The sequence below is a fragment of the Vanessa atalanta genome, chromosome 8, assembly GCF_905147765.1.
Source record: "Vanessa atalanta chromosome 8, ilVanAtal1.2, whole genome shotgun sequence".
NCBI lineage: Eukaryota > Metazoa > Arthropoda > Insecta > Lepidoptera > Nymphalidae > Vanessa > Vanessa atalanta.
Window position 1 is genome coordinate 1,503,334 of NC_061878.1, and position 22,507 is coordinate 1,525,840.

At 33.1% G+C, this 22,507-nt stretch overlaps 2 protein-coding genes across 2 annotated transcripts; both read right to left on the bottom strand.

Annotated features, from left to right (window-relative positions):
• Positions 1-2,173: 2,173 nt before the first annotated feature.
• On the bottom strand, positions 2,174-4,004 carry LOC125065644 (phospholipase A1-like). Its single transcript, XM_047673381.1, has 2 exons — positions 3,835-4,004; positions 2,174-3,239 (listed from the first exon to the last, which is right to left on the bottom strand). The coding sequence occupies exons 1-2, from the start codon at positions 3,944-3,946 to the stop codon at positions 2,338-2,340; spliced, it is 1,014 nt and encodes a 337-aa protein (XP_047529337.1). The 5' UTR covers positions 3,947-4,004; the 3' UTR covers positions 2,174-2,337.
• Positions 4,005-10,571: 6,567 nt separating this feature from the next.
• Positions 10,572-20,967, bottom strand: LOC125065548 (hexosaminidase D-like). The gene is made up of 11 exons (XM_047673216.1): positions 20,668-20,967; positions 20,534-20,588; positions 20,061-20,243; positions 15,668-15,865; positions 15,213-15,399; positions 14,308-14,462; positions 13,675-13,787; positions 13,229-13,326; positions 12,133-12,250; positions 11,558-11,644; positions 10,572-11,138 (listed from the first exon to the last, which is right to left on the bottom strand). The coding sequence occupies exons 1-11, from the start codon at positions 20,673-20,675 to the stop codon at positions 10,955-10,957; spliced, it is 1,386 nt and encodes a 461-aa protein (XP_047529172.1). The 5' UTR covers positions 20,676-20,967; the 3' UTR covers positions 10,572-10,954.
• Positions 20,968-22,507: the final 1,540 nt, after the last annotated feature.

Sequence of the window (22,507 nt, forward strand, 5' to 3'; positions counted from 1 at the left end):
CATGTATAATTATCTTTTTAAGTTTTCCTAATAACAATTACTAAGAAAAAAAAATCAATGTAAATCAATAAAGTCATTTCACATACGCCCACGCAGTAGGAAATATTTTTTCCCTACTAGTAATAGTAACCTAACTCTACTTACAACTCATACCGTATTAATTAAACGCAAAACATTAATCTCCTAGATCCTATTTAAAAGGCTGTAGAGGTCATCATCATATCACGTAAGCAGAAACTCGAAATGTCAAAATGCGACACTGACTATAATATTATAAAATTCATAGGAAACATATAAAAACTTGGTGGTAGGGCTTTGTACAAGCCCGTCTGGGTAGGTACCACCCACTCATCAGATATTCTACCGCCAAATAACAGTACGCTGTTGTGTTCCGGTTAGAAGGGTGAGTGAGCCAGTGTAATCACAGGCACAAGGGACGTAACATCTTAGTTCCCAAGGATGGTGGCGCATAGGTGATGTAAGGAATGGTTAATATTTATTACAGCGCCTTTGTCTATGGGCGGTGGTGACCACTTACCATCAGGTGGCCCATATGCTCGTCCGCCAACCAATGCCATAAAAAAAAAAACGTCGTATCACCGTAAGACGTTTCACAGGTTAGATACAAAGTAAAGGCTCTCACCGCTGGTCCGCGACCTATGCAAAATAGACGACTTTGAATTGACGCGATGACATTAGTTTTGTATAATCTATGATATACGTTAAAATAATTTATTTCTCATGAAAACATAAAGTTCACTTACAATGAAATACAATCAATATCCTATATTAGGATGTGATGATATTTATACCTCTTGAACGCTTTATATAAACATTTGTAAACAACGCTTCATTAAAACTTTGATTAAATTGTATATACGTATTCTTTTAAATTTGATTTAAAAACATTCATGCAGTCCGCACATCCGTTATAGATTCGTGTAAAAATGGCGTTTTGAACATCGATGACGTAGTTTTATCGATACTTTAGAAATAAAAGTAGATATAAATAGTTAAGTGTACGTACCATAGGCAAACTATTAGTAAATCACATGCAATTAACAAATCTAAGATTTGTGTATCCTCTTTCGATTGGAATAAGTGTTATATCGACGGAAAATTCACCAAGAGCTAAAGCAATAAAGTTTATATATCTGTGTTAAAAATTCCTGTGTGACGTAAAGTGACGACCTCCGTGGTCGAGTAGTGTGTACACCGGTTTTCATGGGTACTCTACTCGGAGGTCCCGGGTTCGATTCCCGGAAAAGTTCATTAGTTTTCTATGTTGTCTTGGGTCTGGGTGTTTGTGGTACTTCTGATTTTCCAAAACACAAGTGCTTTAGCTACTTACATTGGGATCAGAGTAATGTATGTGATCCAATAAAAATAAAAAAAAATCGATTTAAGTTTTATATTTATTTTATTAAAAAAAAAATTTTGGAATTTGGTTATAGTTTTCATTCAAATAAATAATAAAAATAAATGAATTAAGTCGTATTTAATTGCTGTTATTGCCTAATTATAGCATTAATTGATGATGATATAATTTAATAATAAATTTAATATGATTCTAATGACAACTGCATAAGCGTTCATTTTAACTAATATTATAAATTGAGATTGTTCATTTGTTTGTGTGTTGTTTGTTAATTTTACAATGACACACACACACACATACTATGTCAGGCGTACCGATAAGCTTTGATTCATTGTATTAGTAGATATTTTTGTATTGTTTTTTTTGTTTTTAAAAGACAATAATCTGTTAGTATACATATTCATTATTCATCATAGGTGAACTATTAACATTGTTTTTTTTTTAATTTATAATATACGAAGACAGTCGAGCAAATAGGTGTTCTGATGGCAAGAGTTCACCACCACCCATAAACTATGGCACTGTAAGAAATATTAAACATTCCTTACATCACCAATGCGCCACCAATCTTGGAAGCTAAGATGTATGCTTGCAGTTACACTAACTCACTCATCCTTCGAACCGAAACATAAGAATACTAACTTTTGCTGTTTAGTTAGAATATCTGATGAGTGGAAGGTACTAAAGAGCTTTTATAAAGCCAAGTTCAGGAAGACGTCATTTATTGACGTAATATATATATATATAAATGTTTTGTAATTATTATTATGGCTTTGGTTAAAAAATAATACAGTATATGTTCGCGAGGTATTATTAATTTTCCTACCAAAACTACATATATCGCATATAAATAATAACTTTGGTTCTTACCATGGACTACAACTGCATTTTAGTATAATAACACAATTGTCGATGACTATCATTGCACTATAAATAATTATGCATCTATAGATATACATTTAATCTATTCTATAAGCTTCTGTAGATAGATAGAAAACACCCGTTGCATTTCCTGGATTGGAGTAGCCGGCTATCGTCACTTCGTTACTAGAGCATTTCCCATGCGAGAAGTCCTTATATGAATCACATTTCCACGCTAAATACCATCCTGGATGATTAACCGTCTCAGCCCAGTAACGCATGCACGATTTGTGGCTACACTTAGCGTCAGAATCGCCTAGACTCGAAAGGAAACCAGCGTCACATTTGGGCTGAATTTTGCCATCGTTCATGAAGAAATCAATGTCAGCTAGAACACTCGTCGTACCCAAGCCACCAGCGTTACAGTGATACACTTCCACATATTCAGCAACTCCTGACCTCAATTGTTCTTGAATGAAGGTATTTGAAAAGCAAGGCCCTGCTGGGTCTATTCCAGTAATTCTCCAAACTTTTTCCGCCGTTCTGTTCAAGTAACTCGAACCTGCATAGCCAAGAATTTGGCTTCCCAAGCTGTGCCCGATGCCATGTATATTATTTGATGAAAATCCATGTATTCTCAACTTTACGAGTAGATCTCCAATAGCCTCGCCTAGGTAATATGAATAGTGAACAGATCGTTCATAGCTTTTCAATTTTCCTCCATTAGCAGATGTGTACGCTGAATGGTCTATTATCATTAGGTATATGTTCGGAACATCTTTAAAGGCATTCCTGATGATTTCGGATGCACTTTTATATACGTGGGATTTGTATCCGGGTACGAATAAAATAACGCGTCTTGAAACGTCTAGATTGTATACTTGAGTAAATGCTTCTATAGCTCCGTCGATGTTGTAACTAAGATTGAAGTTATTTTGGAAATCATAGAAATATACTAGTGTTTCGTTGACACTTAAATTCAAACTCTTGTTGTGGTCGCCTGAAATTAAAAGAAACAAAATTAATTTACTATAAAACAGGATGATATTATGTTAGCTCCCTAATTGTATAATAAAGACTTGGATATATTCGTCACGTCAATCGTGATTTTTCATAAAGTGAGTTCAATCGTCAGCAACGATTGAACTCACTTTATGAAAAATCCACACAGTGACTCCACGAATAAACGACTAAGTTACATTTTATTACGAGAAGATATATTTTCCCCAGGAGATACATAAACTGTATCACTATATTATGTGAAGAGTAATCATTGTGTCGTCATACATCTTATACTCGTTTATACTACACGTAGATATACGTGGTTTTATTCAAGGAAGAAAAGAAATCCTTAATACAAAATGTGATTATCAAGGTACTTGAACTATATCCAAATATTATAAAATAATTGTTTGTTGATAAATTAAATCACTTCTTGTATTATTTATGTCTAACAACGCAGTAATTTACCTTATATGTATTTTATAACCATTCATAGGCCTTGAAGTGACTGACCTTTCACGATAAACAAAATATATACGATCGAGTCTTTAAAAATGAACAGTAAAGCGTAAACAAACTAAAAATCAACTTACACGTGATCCAATCGGAATACAGAAGAGTTTTAAACGGTCCATAATCAGCAGCCCAATTAGCTTCGACATTAACAAATAAAAATACACTAAGTAAATACAAGAGGAGCGTCATTGATAACACGTCCGTTCCTGTCAACGGTCACTTGCTAACTGAGTGAGTGAACGTTTTCTATGAGAACATATTGACAATATATGTTAATTAGATGTGTTCAAATACATGATTCTATTTATTAACATGTTTAGCGATAAACTTATTAGTTGGGAGGAGATGAAATAGCTTATAAGTAAACTTTTTTATGTATGTAATTACGGTCTGGTCCGAGTTCGAACTATTGAATGTTTTCAATTCCGTAATATAATTTTTAGTAAACAATCTGTCCCAATTAAAATCATAATATCCCATGTTAATATGAAATATTCTCTTACTTAAAAACCTTACGACTTTTTACAAACCCTTCTAGTTATCTATCCAGAAGGGTTTGCAAAAAGTCCAATTACAAACGCCTCTTCATACATACTCCCGTTAAACATCAATACTTATCATAATTGCATTCAGGTGTGAAGTGACCCAATGTAACTAAACGGACACCTTAGTTCCCAAAGTTCAGGCACATTGGGCATGTTGAGAAAGCTTAATATTTCTTACACCGCCAATGTCAATGGACGGTGGCCCATTCGACCTCCCGCCTATGTTATATAAAAATAAAATTAAAATATATTATAATAAACGAATGTCTAAGCTAACTAAGTAATTGTAAGTAAATTAAAATTTACAGATCCCATTTCACGCATTTAACAAGGAACCGTAAATAGCGCCATAATTACTACACGGCTCGTTGAAAGAAAGCGCTAAATCACCAATTATCAGTTTCACAGGATCAGGCATCCGAGGTTCCGAGGTGCGAAGGCGCGAAAAGTCAATTAAAAACTTTTATCGTCCTCGACGATTAAGCCGGTTAATTACTAGTTACGAAAGCCGATTTTACGATGTCTTTTTATTTTTGTTCGAAACTTAAAGATTTGATAATAAAATATGAGTTTAAGTGTTGCCAGATATTATTCTTAATATATTAAATCAGTAAAAAATAGTTAAATTGTCTATGCCTAAAACTTATTGTTTTAACAGATAAATAACAATTATTTTTGACAGTGCCCAGACGGCTATATATAAGTGTAGGGTATTAGCTGAATATCTCTGTTATGATAAAAATAAAGGTCACTGGACAAAGGCCTTTTTTCTCGTAAAGGATAGCTTGGAGCTGATTTAACTACTACTAAAATACAGGTTTCAGGTTTCCAGGCTAAATTATTATAAACACAAATTAAACATCCTTCGATATAGTCCACATTTTTTATGCGGTTGTCAATCTAAGTTGAGTAACTGAAAAAATATTTAAGTGTCATGAAATATCATAGCCGAGATGGCCCAGTGGTTAGAACGCGTGCATCTTAACCGATGATTGCGGGTGATTCCCAAACACAGGAAAGCACAATTGAATTTTCACGTGCTTAATTTGTGTTTATAATTCATCTCGTGCTCAGCAGTGAGGAAACCTGCACGTGTCCAATTTCAATGAAATTCTGCCACATGTGTATCCACCAACCAGCATTGGAGCAGCGTGGTGGAATATGCTCCAAACCTTCTCCACAAAAGGAGAGGAGGCCTTAGCCCGGCAGTGGCAATTACTGTCCTATCCAACAGGTATAAAAAAATTGACGATATTCCGTCAATAATCGCTAAATCTAACCATACTTTATTCAAGTGGACCTAAAATTTTGAATCATTTTCCAGAATAATATTAAACAAGCGGATCCGGCCACGCGTTGCTGTGGTAACGTTATACATTGAATTATATTGTACGATAATGTTTAGACAAAAACGTTCACTGAAGCACGCGTAATACGATTGTACAAATTTAATGTCCAAATATTTAGCCGATTTTTCGTAAAGTGCGTTCAAAACATAGGTGTAAATCTACCACCGGGTCATAACTTAGATTCTGCTAAATAGAACCTTCGAGAAACTGAGGTAGTCGCTATATATATAAAGAGGAAAATGCATTAAAATCGTTCAATTTAAGTGTTATCATACTCGGAAAGATCGCACAGAATGTATAATGTATAAGGAAGAACATTTTACTTTAAGGTGAGTCTTTTATCTCCATAAATCTATAATCTACACAAATACGAATTTAGGAATATGTACGCTTTTGTCGTGGTGAACTTTGACAATATCACGCCTAACAAAATCCTTACATGAACACGCTCATTGGTCAAGAGGTCATTTATAAGTCCGAACATCCCAGATTCTTATTTTTTTTTCTTTCGACAAAATCTGAATTGCAGCCTAGAGTCCAAATATTTGCAGTGTGCGACTGTGCAAAAACTGTATATATATATATACAGTTATATATATATATGTCGGAGAAGCAGGATGCCGAACAGTTGGGTTCGGGGATTGATCCAACATTTGTAAGACTATGTGGGCGTGCAATGGAGATATTCATAAAATAAAAGGTATTTAATATCGTCTAATCACTGTATTCATTGATTCAATAATCGTACACCACAATAATATCAAAGGATTACAATAATTCATCTCGATTAAGAGCAAATGGGTTTGCAAGCAACCATCGCATTCGAGAAGCTTGTCAAAACATAACGACTCGCGTTGCCATGGAACCTACAACTCCATTCGGGGTGACCCGCTCTTAAAAGTAAATCAGCCATCAAACATTATTGCCAACTACTCGATTCATTAATTATCCAAATTCACAACCAAAGTAATCGCCCCGATATATAGATATATATATATGTATATGTCGCAGTCGCCAGTCTCAATTAAGATTGATTGACGTAACGAAAACGGAACAGACCATCATTACATCAAATAATGATAAAAAAATCTAGAATATCTGAGAAATGTTTTGCCAATGTGGATGCAGCGTCGCCAATATTAAAAACATTACAGAACCCGTAACACGTGAATATAATTCGCCCTTGTACGAGTTTCATATACAAAAGGCACCCCCAAATGTCACGCATTTCGCATCAAGGTAAGATTAATGCAGAGACGCGTAACAAAAGGCCTCCCAACGAATATTATAGAACGCCGTTCAGGAAATTAAGTGTATCCCACAAAATATTACGTTCCACATAATGGATGTCTCGGCTTCAATGTGAATGCTCGGGGAAATTTTTTATCTCAAATATATTCTACACAAATAAATGTGCTATTCTAAATTTTTGCAAGTGATTACGTACTTAAGGTAATCACAATAAGAAATTAATATATCTTTATTATAAAAATGAAAAAAATATGAAAACCTAACATCGCTACAATACAATTATTTTTAATCTTGCGTCATAAATTGCTTTTACGTAGGAGGTATTTTAATACAGAACTTATAATAAATCGTAAGATTAGCGAGATAACTTTTAATAAATTTAAATGTTAATGAAGAAATAATAAATTAGAAATTATTTCCATTAACACTGACAGCAATAAAAATGAGAGTTTTTGGGAAACCACTTTTAATTTAATTGTATACTGTTGACTATAGGGATGGACTCTGATATCAGGTTTATAGAAAAAAAAACAAAAACAGGGAACGCGTTCTGTTGATTTGAGTGTGACTTTTCTATAACAGCATTTGCCCAAAATGAGCGTTCTTGTTCTCGATAATATATTGCACGACTCTTGATGCGAAGATGTAGAGTGCTTTACGGTCGAAAACGTACGCTTCATTTCGGTAACAATTTATATTATTACACTTTCGTTAGTTCACGAAATCAATATAATTTGCATACCGTTGTAAAGATAATTTAATGAAGGAACTTTTCATCCTAAAAAAACATTAAAGTAGTTTAAAAACTTTTCCCATAAACCATTGATTCATATTTTATATTTAATAAATTCGTTTAAATAATTTTATAGTAAATCCCCATAGGCGAATGGCAATCTTACTCAGTGTCGTATATATATAATTTTAAAAAAAATCGTATTGTATATCTCTATTTATTATATATGTTACATAATTTATATAACTTTGAAATTTAGCACTCACACAAACACAAAAAAAAACAATTCTAAATTTTTGAAGCAATGAGCAAATGAGCATTACTCCGTGTTGCACTTTTGAATTACCAATTAATCTATTTTTAATAAGACAACCAAGTAAGTGTAACTTCTTCCGCATCCATATTCTATGCTCCAACATAACTCGACTCACGAGCTACTGTAGGGCTTTCGCGCACTGCACGATACCGCTCGATAATCATTCAGTTGTCAAGTGGTAACCTGCAGTGCATGTAACGTTCATTCAACGCACGTCAACACGCAACCGTCCGAATATAACCATCGTATCTTATCATTAGTAGACTTGTTTACTAATAATACTACTATTGTAATAGTTTGTGCAATTTTATTATGGAACACTCAATAGTCACTGTTATTTCTTGCTTGTTGCGCAAATATAAACGGTACTTTTTTAAAACACTTGTAGATTTGCAATTTATTCAGATAAGGATTACCACATCAATATAATTACTGTGATTTATCAATAAGCGATATGGAGCCATACATAAATAACGACATTAAAGTGAAGGGAGGGGTTAACAAAGACCATCTACATCGTGTGACAAGGGAGGGGTCAGTTCTTGCCAATTCGTAAATGATAACATTATTCCGCTCGACGAAGAATTAATTATCAAAAAAAAAAAAAACAAAAGACGATAAACGCTTTATTTTATTTCACTACAACATTTATTACAATATTAGAGAAAACAGACTACATTATATATTCGAGATATATTATAATGTCATAATAAATATAATTATCCAAAAAGAGATAGAAAAATTATACATCCTCCTTTATCTTATATATAAAAATAGACATAATTATATCTGTTACAGATCTAACTCTGTTTGACCGATCACCTTAAAAATTGGCACACTATACGTCTTCATGTAGATTTTAATACCAGGGATGTTATGAAGCTACGAAACATGTTATTTTGCAGTGTTACTATATACTGAAAAAGTAGCTAATTATTTTTTAGGCTATTTGTTTCTTCCGTAATTAAACTTAACACTAACTTAACTTAAATCAAATATATATTTAATTTTCTCTTTTAAAATTTATAAATAATCTAATATTCATAAACTGAACTATCCGAAACAATCGGATAATCCGAAATAATTTTGTATCCAGATCAAAAATCACACATCTATAACATCCCTATTTTATACCATCCCCGTTGATGTAACTCGTCACTAGATGGCGCTGCTCAGGTTGTCACTACCGTCCGAGCGATCAATAGACTAGACTAATGATAAATAAACTCAGGCAGGAAAAGTTCTGCTGTGTTCTGCTACTTTTGTATATAAAATATATTATATTGGAATAATAAAATTTATAAAATATTTAGAAAAAATATACATAATCCATTATATACTATAAAATTATTCTATCTCCTCTTATATCTAACAATGAGATCAATACTGAGCCAAGGAATATATCCGTCTTAGTTACTTTGCTAATAGTCTTGCCTCCATTTTTTTTTTCTATGCCTTGATTCAAAAATATTAAAGCACACCTAAAACTAGTACTACGTGAAAACATTCAATATCAGAAAAAGATTTTTTTTTTTAATTTTCAAAAGTGACATATTTGGTAACATAATCGATTATACTTTCATATTATTTAAACATTTATATGACATATATAAAAAAAGGATAAAGATCTACACATCTAACATATAGAGTTTTATAAATGTAATATAATTATAGTTTGCTTTTGAAGCGCCCGGAGCAACTATTTTTTCTACTACTACGTTCCTATCTTAGCGCAATAAGCATATATTTTATTGAATATAATCTTTGGGTAAATATAACACGAAAAATACAATGGTTTCTTAATAATATTTTAATATATTATGGTAGGTAAAATTTGAATTTAACGCCTAATGTATGGAGTGTAGAGGTAAGATGTATTTCATATATAGCAACTGAAGCTACAGGATATTGATACTACAGATGGTTTTCTCTATTAAATCTTAATCATTTTAACTTTAGTGCCATAAGTGTTATTGTTCGAACATTTCTGAACAACACGGTCCGGCTGTGCTGTGTGAATGAAACAGCTTATTTTAAGATGTATGGATAGATATACATGTACATTGTACATGTATTCAATATGTCTTAATTTATCTCTCCAATTTCGTTTCACTCGACCGAATATAAACGCATTCCTTCAAACTTAGCCCTCATACTCCAGAGATGGCATACTCCTTACCACCACTCCATAACTTATTCTAATAAGATTCGAAAACGTTGACGTTTAAACAGACATTAATTTCAGCTAACAATTTCTTAGATGCTGTGCTGGAAAAATCGAAATTATTAATAATTGTGCTGTTCTAATTATGAATGTAAAGAATTTGAGCCTAAGACCTTAGGCTTTGTAGCCTAGCAATAGGTACACTAGCTAATATGTCAAAATTTTGATAAAAAAAAACTGTAGTCCTGTTATGTACAGTCAGAGTAAGAAAACCTTCGTCAGTTTTCAAATTCATTCCTTTAGTCGTAAACTCTTAGTACATTTTGAAACTAAAGCGTTAACATATTAACAGAAAACTGCACATAAAATTAAACTAACATAATATGATAACTAGGTTCAAAATAGTGTACATTGCGAAGCAATATGTAAAATATGTAATGTATGTAAAGGTATGTCATACTCAATCGGTAAAGCAGATTATCGTTCATACTGAGCACACGAAAAAGACTTTAAGGTGACGAACCTTTTCTTACCCTGACTGTACATATATGTCTGATAATAAGGATAATATGAATTCCTTATCCAAATGTAGACGTTTAGAAAACTATCGCTTGTTATAAAACTATAATCAATAGTTTCAAGTACAAAATATAACAATAAAAAACTGTGCAGTTCGTAGAATATTTTCTTCCAAAAACTACATGTCAGCAGCAGAACGTTAGATAGAAGAACTAATAAATGCATAATGTACTGGACGTGGAATACAATTAGGCTTACTACATAATATATTTTTTTTTTTTAAATAAGTAGACAGCAATTTCCTAGGTTTTTTTTTTAATTTAGCGAGGTCTCACACTTGCTCCTGCACTGATCCTCTGTATAGCTGTATTATGGATCTCCTCTATTTTGTTCACTACCGCTGTAACATTGGTATACATCCATTCTGCGGCGCTTCGATTCCCAGTTATCGTCGTTAGATGACACATCAACGGCTGTTGTATTTCTTGATAATTACTCAATAATCTGTAATAAATATAACAGATATATAAATATATATTAAATAAGATATCTGTGTTGGCTTTTTTATGACTTAGACGACAAATTGGCCTGGCTTGAAAGTCATCGGTCACCGCTGCTCATAGAAATTCCTGTCTTGTTGATACTAATGTGTATATAAAAAAATACATATACATTTACGGTCCCTTAGTAAAACGAATCGTTTTTTGAACATCATCATTACTAATATATTAATATGGTTTTTGGTTGTTTGCTTAAGTGCGCTAAATCCATTTTGAAAAAACTTTTTGGTTTAAATAGCTCATTGTTTGATGCTCATGATATTTCTTTATTTACATGATGCCATTTTAGCCCATAATAGATTTACTATCAGTGAAAATAAATCCGAAGTACTGCATTAATAAATAAGATTTTCTTAAACTTACGCCTCTGAAGACGCCTTAATACATTCCACTTGAGCCGGACACGTAAAAGAATGTTCCACTTGCCAAGGATTCAGCCAAGTCGCTACCCTGAAAAATATCTTACAATTGAATGAGAGGTTTTGATGGCAAACACCTATGGGCTCGCCTTAGGAGAAAACAAGTGAGCGTCATGACGCCTCCACCCCACTACGCTTTAGTATATTTAAATTTTTTGAATATATTTTTTTTTCTTTAAACTTTTTTTAATAACCATAAATTTTGATGTTTCACATCTATGTTGTGACGGCTATGTTTTTTTACGTTTTGAGTGTTTCATAGCTGTTAGTAACCCATACTTTTCTGTATGAATATCAATAAAAAAGACCAATCAATGGAAACCTATTAATTCATATAGGTTTTCCTCAAAAATAATGAGCATGGTGGAATTTCGACCAATGTTGAACTAGGGTTTGCATAGAACTAATCTTTGAAAATTAAAGATTATACCAGTTTAACACACGCAGACCTGAAGATACATTAACATAACATATGGAGCATGAACTTGAAATTTACAGAGTACAGCTTTAAATACTTACATATCTCCATGTATGAGGTTGTTCGCTTGATCCCTCAAGGACACAAGCGTTTGCATGATATATTCAGCCAAATCCCTTCCAGGCCATTCTGTTAAATCGTCGATTATAACGATATCATCTGCAATAGATAAAAAGGCATTAACAACTTTATTACAAGAATACTTTGTCGGTTACAAAAAAAAATACATGCAATAAAGATAATACTGTAAAATATTTTTGATGAAATCTGTACTAATATGATAAAGGGTCTTGTGAAGTCCACTCATCATATTGTCGCCAAACAGCAACGGAATAAAGGATGAGTGAGCCAGTGTAATTACAGGAATAAAGGACATAACATCTTAGTTCCCAAAGTCTGGGGCAATGGCGCTGTAAGAAATATTAACCATTCCTTTCATCGCCAATGCGCCACCATCATTGGGAACTAAGATGTTACATCAATGGTTCCTGTAGTTACACTGGCTCACTCACCCTTCAAATCGAAATACAACAATACTGTACTGTTGTTTGCCGGTGGAATATCTGATGAGTGGGTGGTACCTACCCAGAAGAGCTTGCACAAATCCCTACCACCAAGTATAGCACCAATATCAACATTAACAGTCTGTAAATTTCCCGCTGCTGGGCTAAGGCCTCCTCTCCTTTTGAGGAGAAGGTTTAGAGCATATTCCAAGCTGCTCCAATGCGGGTTGGTTGATACACATATGGCAGAATTTCGTTGAAATTAAACACATGCAGGTTTCCTCACGATGTTTATCTTCGCCGAGCACGAGATGAATTAGAAACACAAATTAAGCACATGAAAATTCAGTGGTGCTTGCCTGGGTGTAAACCATCGGTTAAGACGCACGCGTTCTAACCACTAGGCCATCTCGGCCACCAATATCATACTGGGTGAATGTTTTTAGATAGTGGTAATCATTTACCATCAGGTAGCCTGAAACGGGAAGCTAAATTCCAAGATTTCGGTGTGCTACCGAGAATATTCTTGACTGAACCAAGCATATTTTATTGGCCTAACCCAGAATTTGAACCTAAGACCTCAAGATTTTATTGCCAAAAAAAAAAACAAATAATAATTAATTATTATACCTACCATTTTTCATGTATATTTCAGTCCAATAATTCATGCAAGTTGCCAAACACGGAAACGCCACCGGCATCAGCTCGCACATGGTAGCGTAGTGATCGTATCTGAAATACAATCGCGTGCAAAAGTGTCAAATGTAATATTAACGTTAAAAGAGTTGTTCGCTCGTTGAAATTCTACGATTCCTGTCACGGGTTTTGATGTGGAACATCTATTGGCGCGCCTGGAGGGTAAGAGCGACTCGTATGCCGTGACGGCAAACGGCATGACTCTCTCTTATAACTTCATGACAACGCCCCCCCCTTCCCACCCTCTTCTACCATATGTACGCACGACACGTATACTATAGGTACATTTCGTTGCTTTGTATGTTTTATTGACGATACAATGCTATAATATGCGACCTGTTTTAAAACTAGTATTGTATTAAAAAAGTTATGTAGTATAATTACCTCGACCATCCCGTAAAGATCATCCCAAAGAAGCTAACTTTATGCTTGTTGTTTTTGATCAAATGCATCCAAGCCTCTTGATTGCTGGCGTAACGCTCGATGGGTGACACCATCTGAGGACATAAGAGTTACATATTATTATAATGTACTTGTTGGTAGAGCTTTGTGCAAGCTCGCTTGGGTACCACCCACGTAACAGATATTCTACCGCTAAACAGCAATCATCATTTTTTTTATTTATGATTAAAAAAGGAAGCCTGAAATAGCGCCAATAACATAAAAAGTGAAAGGAAACCGTTTGAGTTGGTATGAACATGAGGGGGGTAGACGGAGGGGACGAGGACGACCTAAAAAAATAATGTGTGAGGAGGGACATCAGAGAGATGGATGTGAACGATGAGATGAGATGACGAATAATACAGGAGAATGGAAAGAAAAGACATACTGCACCGACCCCAAATAGATTGGGACACGGGCAGGAAAAGAAGACAGTGTAAATAATGGCAATGGTACAGAATGGTATATTTGTTATGGTGCTATCTGTCGGAAGAGACTTATACTACAAGTAAGCACATTTTACCTTAGCCTTCCTGTTGAAAAAAGACGTAGTTTAGATTTATTTTATATACCAACCTTGGAACTCCCATTCGCTCCTTTAAAAGCAGATCCAGCCCATACAAATGTGAACACCTGTTCATAAGAAAGCCACATTTGCGGTGCGAATTTAAAATGTTCTTTGACATTGTAATTCCATATTATCGGCTGGACCAAATCTCCGATTTTGTAATCTATGACCAAAGATAAACAAAAATTAATTACCAAAAGAAGAACATATCAAACATACATCATCAGATGTATTATTTATTTCATAAACACAAAAGTTTAAGTTTCAAGAAATCTTACATATTAATCTGTTGCGATTGAATTATGAGTACGAATGAGTTAAAATGCCAAAAAACCAGAGACAATCGGATGTACGGATCAACAAAAGCTTAAGCGCCAAATTAGTATTTTTGGAAAATAAGTTTTAAAGTTTATATTTTAAGTTGAAATTATATTTATTTAGTTACGATACGATATAGTTTATCGGACACTTCAGTACACTTAGATATAAATCAGAACTGGGTCACTTCAAACTGGAAAATGTGCACATTAACGATGGACACTAGTCCTACAAGATAATTGGTATTAAGAATCATTTATTAAAACTTTACGAAGCTGCTGAAATTGATACTGGTATACGTGATATTTTGCCTTCGTTTTTATGAAAAAATGCAAAAAAAAACACAACGAACAACATATTATACTGAATATATATATTAATACTACAAATGTGAAAGTAACTGTCTGTTAGTCTGTCTGTCTGATGCTCTTTCACGGCCAAACCACTGAAAAGAATTTAATGAAATTTGGTATGAAGCAAACTTGAGTCCCAAGGATTTTCCTTGGAGTTTGAGTTCCTAATGTCTGACGACCGACCTACCTTAACGCAAAGCCGCAAGCGACAACTAGTCAACAATATAATATAAAAAACTCACGTTTCAAGGCCTCTACATTGATGGTACGTAACATATCATCCCACATCAGGACAGTCACACGTATTGGTGCGTGCTTCTTCACAAAAGCGACAATTTCTCGAATGTGCTCCAAGAACAGCGACGCAACTCCATACTCGTTAGTCATGGCTCGTTTTTTACAATCGTCGCACACTGCTGTGTGCCAAACCTGGAAGAAAACAAATCTTTTAAACGACTAAAATATTATAACTATTCAATCCTTTCATCTCAAAATTCTACAGCAATGCCCGATGATTTTAGCGGTGCATATTATTTTCAATTACGTTTATTCGAAATTACTTTATAATTCAGTTATATTTAGTTAAAAGATTATTGGTAAATCTGTCGTAGAAGGCAAATTCATGTTTTCCTAAATTTTCAATGATTTAATAGAATTTCGACCAGTGCGTTAACACTAGCCTGAAGCAATAAGTTACCTCATCAGCTCCAATATGAATGTATCTGGCATCCGGTTGTAAGTCCAAGGCCTGTCGCACCATGTCCTTTACAAGAGCGAGGGACTCCGGTCGAGACGGGCACAGCACCGCTGGTGATTTACGTTCTTCCCTGAGATGTTTGAACTTAGGATGTTTAAGGACAAACTCCATGTGTCCTATTGTTTGTATCAATTGTATCTGTAATTGAGATACTTGTTTAGTCCAATATATTTTTATTTTGTTTTTGAACTCCAATTAACAAAAAGGCTAGATGGTCCAATATTTATAATAAGTGAAACTTAACCGATGATTGAAGGTACTAAAGGCAAGAACTACTAAATTTTCATGTGCTTAATTTGTGTAAATATTTCATTTCATGCTCGGCTGCGACTTGAATGTGTGGGATGAAAATCGGCCACGTTAATATCGCGATTAACCCACATTGGAAATAAAGACGACGTTCTGAATTAAATTTGGAACTATACTGTTAAGACCAGAAGATTAGAACAGCATTAAGTGAATAAGAAATATATTTGGACAATTAAAACATACCGTACAGTAACTGCACCACCTCTCACATCCACTAAGAGCATTGTAATAACGAATTTAAAGAAGAAATATTAAGGCTTTAAGATCAATGTATTATTCAATCAAAACCGTCACACCGAAAATATTACTTCAAAAATGTATTTACAATTGCCAACACCTACAATGATTGACACTGTATGCAGAAAAAACTAAAGTGATGACAAACGGAATCAAGCACACTATAGAATTATGGCACACTACAATTGACTACACTGATGAGTACATCTATCTGGGACAGCTCATATGTCAAAAAGAACCAATGCTAAAAGAAGTGGAGAAAAGAATAACAAACGGCTGGAAGAGATACTGGAGCTTGAAAGAGGTTACGAAAGATAGAATACACCCTATAAACATAAAAAGTAAATTGTTTAACACCTGCGTACTACCTATTCTTACTTACGGTTGTCAAACATGGACTTTAAACCAGGAATTATTGAACAAACTAGCAACTTGCCAATATGCAATGGAAAGGAGTATGCTCAATGTCAAAAAGTCGGACAGATTGAAAAACTGTGTCATTAGAAATAAAACAAAAACTACAGCTGTAACAATTAAAGTCAAAAGACTTAAATGGAGATGGGCAGGCTACTTGATAAGAGGACACGACAAATGGAGCAAAAGAGTGACACGGTGGTACCCCAGAGAAGGTAAAAGGAAGAGAGGTAGACCACAGAAAAGGTGGGATGACGACATCAGACAAGTGGCAGGAGTCATGTGGAACAGAGTGGCTCAAGAAAGGGATGAATGGAAAAGGTTGGAGGCCTTTGCCGACCGGCAAACTGATCTACAAGTGATAACCAAGAAACAGATATTAGTTTAATTTTTATTTTATTTTATTAATTAAGAGTTAGTGTTAATTTTATAAGTCCAAATTTACTGTAACCTATTAAGAGATCTGAATAAAAGGCTATTATTATTATTATATTATACAATGAAGAGATGATGATGATGAGGATGAGAAGGACCGAAGATCGGGTTCAGTGGCGCGCTTTGGGGGAGACCTATGTCTAGCGGTGGACTAATACAGGTTGAATATGGTGATGATGATGAAAATCCATACCCATAAAACATATAAGCGAACAAAGAATAACGATGATAATGCTGACGTCATCCTAAGCGATTTCGCTATCGGTGCTCAATATCAAAAGAGGCCAGCCTACTTTTTTTTATGGCATAGGTTGGTGGCATATGGACCACCTGATGGTAAGTGGTCACCACCGCCCATAGACAATGGCGCTGTAAGAAATATTAACCATTCCTTACATCGCCAATGCGCTACCAACCTTGGAAACTAAGATGTTATGTCCCTTGTGCCTGTAGTTACACTAGCTCACTAAACCTTTAAACCGGAACACAACAAAACAATACTGTTGTTTAGCGATAGAATATCTGGTGAGTGGGTGGTACCTACCCAGACAGGCTTGCACGAAACCCTACTACCAAGAAAACCGCCAACTACGCAGAACATATATAGTGCACAAGTGTGTGCGCAAAAACAGATGCACTCTCTATTTCCTCACTCTCGTAATCCGATGGCACAGCAGACGAGACACGACCGGAAAGATCAAAGGCACAACGTCAAAACCGCAGTACCAAAAGCTTTACGTGCTTTCCGAGGCACCGGTGTGGAAATACTTCCAACTTCCAGACTTTAGAATGTTTTTCTGAGTTTTAAAATTACTGAAAATTTTTCGACCCAGAAAAACTCAATATTTTTTTATCGGCCGACCGACTATTTTGAAACCAGAACCTCGGGATCTGGAACTTTATATGAACTAAGAAGTCTAGCCAACGAGGCAGTCAAAGCGAACAAAGAATAGCAGTCGAATTAAGAATGGTCATTAATAACAAACTAGTATTCAACCCAGTGTAAAGTGAAAAACTTAAATTAAAATTTGAACAAAATGTCCCACTACTCCAAATATCCTCTAAAAATTATATTATACTAATCAGGTTTCTATGCTTTCACGTCTAACAACTCAACAATCATCAGACAAGGACGAAGGGTAATTAATATCTGCTTCTCTTTGACCTCTCCCACTCCATAACCACATACACACAAGGAGAAAGCCACAGTCAGAAACTAGTATATCTACAACCTATATAACCAATACAACCTACAAAACCAATGAGGCTCTGTTGTAAGTGGATGAGGGATATCCTGCTGATCATGAGGGTGCTTCAGCACTAGGTCAGGGTACCATTAAATTGTAATATCATTGAAATAACAGGATACTAAAAAATATTTTGAATTGAAAATTAGTTTATGATCTCTTGCTGAGCATAGTTTTCTTTAATCTAAGAACTAAGAAAATTCTTGATTGTTGTCACTTTTCAAATACAATAAACTAAATCAAAATGTGTTTACTCATTTAAAAGCTACAACCCACAGACAAACACACAGTTACAGATACACGCTTAAAATTACAACACCCCATTTTTGCATCTGTGGTAAGAGGTAAAAATCAATGACTTAAATATGATACAATATATTATATTGAACAAATATAATATATCTATGTACAAGATGGAAAGAACAACAGAAGCATAGTAACACATAAATATATCCAAACCAATCATTTAAATTTATCGACCTTATTATCAAACAATAGACAGAAAATTATGCTAAAATAAGACAAATCGGGTACAAATATTTTACATTACTATATATGGATATACAAATGTAAGCAAAAACAAGCACAGCTTAGCTTAACTGCATAGAGTGGAACTAAAATCCATCCTCATCATACCGATATTTGAGAAAAATATAAACTTCTAAAAAACTGTCACCATAATTCATAAATTGTAATAAATGTCATTGTCTTTAATTAGAAATAGAGTTTATTTAAGAGAATTAATTTTTATTTATAACAATGCAAATATATTAATTGAAAAATACTTAAAAGATGAAAGAAACATTTTTGTTTTTTTTTTTCATACTTTACAAATACTTAGCTAAAATTTTTAACTGTCCAAAACTTAAGTAAACATATCCACTTTTAACTGTGTAAGTGCCTCTTTAAACCTAAGGCTTTGGGCAGTTGTGCCAGTATTCAAATTTTCACTTTAAAATGTACTTATAATGCACAGCATGAGAACCAGAAAATGAAAAGAAAATGTTCTTGTTTTTTAATTTTTTTTTACTCCATCAAACTACAATTTCCAAATAAACATTGGAAGGATGAACTGTATGTAACCAATGTATAAATATGCCCAGCAAGCAATAAACTATCAAAGAATATGCAGTTTATTAGTAAGTCTACTATAATAGACCAAGTTAAACAAAATACTAAAATCAGTCTATTCAATCAACATATCTATTCCTAAAACACACAATAAGAAATAATAAATTTATTTATTCTGTCTCCATTAAAGTTATTTTTATATTTTTCATGCGCCTTAATAATAAGTACAATAGTGTGTAAGAGGCAGGCAATAATATACGCAAAGCACAGTAAGTAATGACTTATGAAATGTGTTTCATAGATAGAGTAAAAAGACAAAGTAACACTTGCATGTTACAATAGTTCCAATAATTTATTTGACATCTGGTGTAATATGATAAAATTCTCACATACAGATTTTTATTAAATATGTGCATGTTTCCTCATATTTCCTTAACTAATGGGAGACTTTAATTATTAACACAAATAAAGCACTTGAAAATTCTGTTGTCCGGGCTTAAGCTTGGTTAAGATTGACATAATTTGACCAGTAGGCCATATCTGCTCTAAATCATAGTAAATATTAACAATTTGTAGCAGCATCTTAAAGAAATGAATAAAAAATTTTTCTTTTATCTTACCGCATCAAAGCCCAAATCATATGAACATTTAATTATATGTTTGATTTCCGCCCTGGTGTACATATTGTCACCATTACATGGCCCATTGCTGCCGATCTCTGCAATTTCTCCGGTATAAGGAAATGTATCCTCCCACTCTATCAAAACTCCTGTACAACCCCATTTATATGCAGCTTTGAGCACCTTAAATTAAGAATATATTTAAAAAATATATTTTTGCTTGAACAGGTGTGTTCTTATTTCTATAATATATTTTAATTCCTTTGGTGTTTTTTTATTTTGTGAAATTGTATTGACAGGTCTTATGCGCCTATTGTGTTCTTTTATTAATTTAATAGTGCATGTTCTTATTATAAATATACGAATTCGAAAAATATACCCTATATAAATTATTGAATGATGTTGTTTTTCTTTTAAAAAAATAAAAATCATATTGAATTATTATGTATAATTTTACATTTCAAAATATTTACCTCTTCCAAGAAAGGGATTTGCATAGGGGCTCCTTTTAAGTCCAAATGTAAAATTCTGAAATTAAATGAAACATTGTTAAATTATTTATTTAAATTAAAATAAATTAAATACGATTACGCTTTAAAACACTTACTTATGCATTTTGAAAAATAAAAACAACACTTGTTGCGAATAAGCCGGTTTTTATTTTTATGTTTTTAATATTTTGCGATTACTGAATACTGATAGTTTGAGTACCACGCACTACACGTAAGTTAAATAATAGGGAGTATTTTTAAAATACTATTTCATTTATATAAATTGAATAAAGTACATTGATCATTCAGTGCAATATTTTGACAATAACTGTCTGTGTCTAATAAAGATAATTGTTTGGTATTGGCAATAATTTGAAAGAGACAATAATTCAGCTTATCGATCTTTATTCAGAGAGAATATAATCAATACGTTTCTATCTTATTTATGCGCTATGAACTATGAAAATATTATTTATAGTTATCACTAATAGAGTGTAGAGGTAAGGAGAAGTACTCAGTGCACAAAAAGTGTTCCTTAAAATATATGAGACGATTGAGATGAAAATACTACCAGCATTGAGAGAGACTATTTTTACTTTAATAATATCAATTCTCATTTAGTAGTTAAAATTTGAAGGAATTCGCTGGAAGAACCAGAAACAGTAAGTTAGACCTTCAAAAGAATCTATTTTACAATTAATTTGTTATTATAATAAATAAAACTTAATTAATAGATAGATAAAAAATAATTTGAGATATTACTCTCTAGCTATAGTCACTAATGAACTCATATCATATATTTCCGTAGATACTTTTTTGAGTGAAGACCCGTATGATATACTTCTCCTTACCTCAGCAGTCCGCACCGCATACATATTACGGAGAATAGAAGTGATGTGATCTAAAAGACCATATTTACAGTATTATTTTAGACTACGTAAATAGTAGAGGATTTGTATGGTTTGGACTGTCACTAACTATACTAGTCGCAAAAATATTTTATTTTCAAATGCCATTTCCATGTTGTAAGGTTATTTACTGATATCTCTATAGTTGATTTCAATGATTGAAATTATTAAAACCGGTAAAACGGTAATAGTTTCTCCCGCTCCCTTGGAAGATAGAATATATCACCAAATTATTTGACACCTAGTAGATGTTGCCAATTTTTTTTCTGTTGCATTTTGAAATATCTCAAATGGGGGTTGCAGTGCAATGTCAGTCAAATGTCAATGTGCGATGTTAATTACCAAAATACCATATGGAGGTATATTTATTTACTTTAGATTATATGGGCCGATGGCAAATGGGCCACCTGATGGGAAGTCATTGTAAATTTCATTTCAAAATTGAAACAAGGTATATAAGTAAATGAAGTTTAAATTAACAAAAAACAACATGTTCTATTTCAAACTTTAATGATTATATTCTTGAATACATATTACATGCATAACCTAAATAAGTAGATAAAAAACCTAAAAATCTACAATACTTTCAAAATATCTTATAAGCATAATTTTATTATCTTTAAATTAATTCGTAAACATTGTAAGTTGTACAATTTTGTTAGTATTTATTATATAAGGAGGGGAATGAATTATATATATTCCAAAAACATTTTAATATTCTTATAATACACCAAAAACTGGTCAAATTTCGTCAAATATAAATAAAAATAGACGAATTTCGACCACGCGCGATACTTATTAGTAAAAAAATACGGAACGTACAATATATTTCGATTTTATTAATAATTAATTTATTGGTACATATTATATATGATTGTAAATACGTGAATTCGAAAGTACTACCTATAAGATCTTTAACATTTCTATAATTTATACTACAAGTAACATTTAATTAATATAAAATATTTTAAATGGCAGCTTCATAGATAAATTTATCATTCACATGTCTAATCGATCCTGAAGTAGGCTGGTAAAATTTTATCAACGT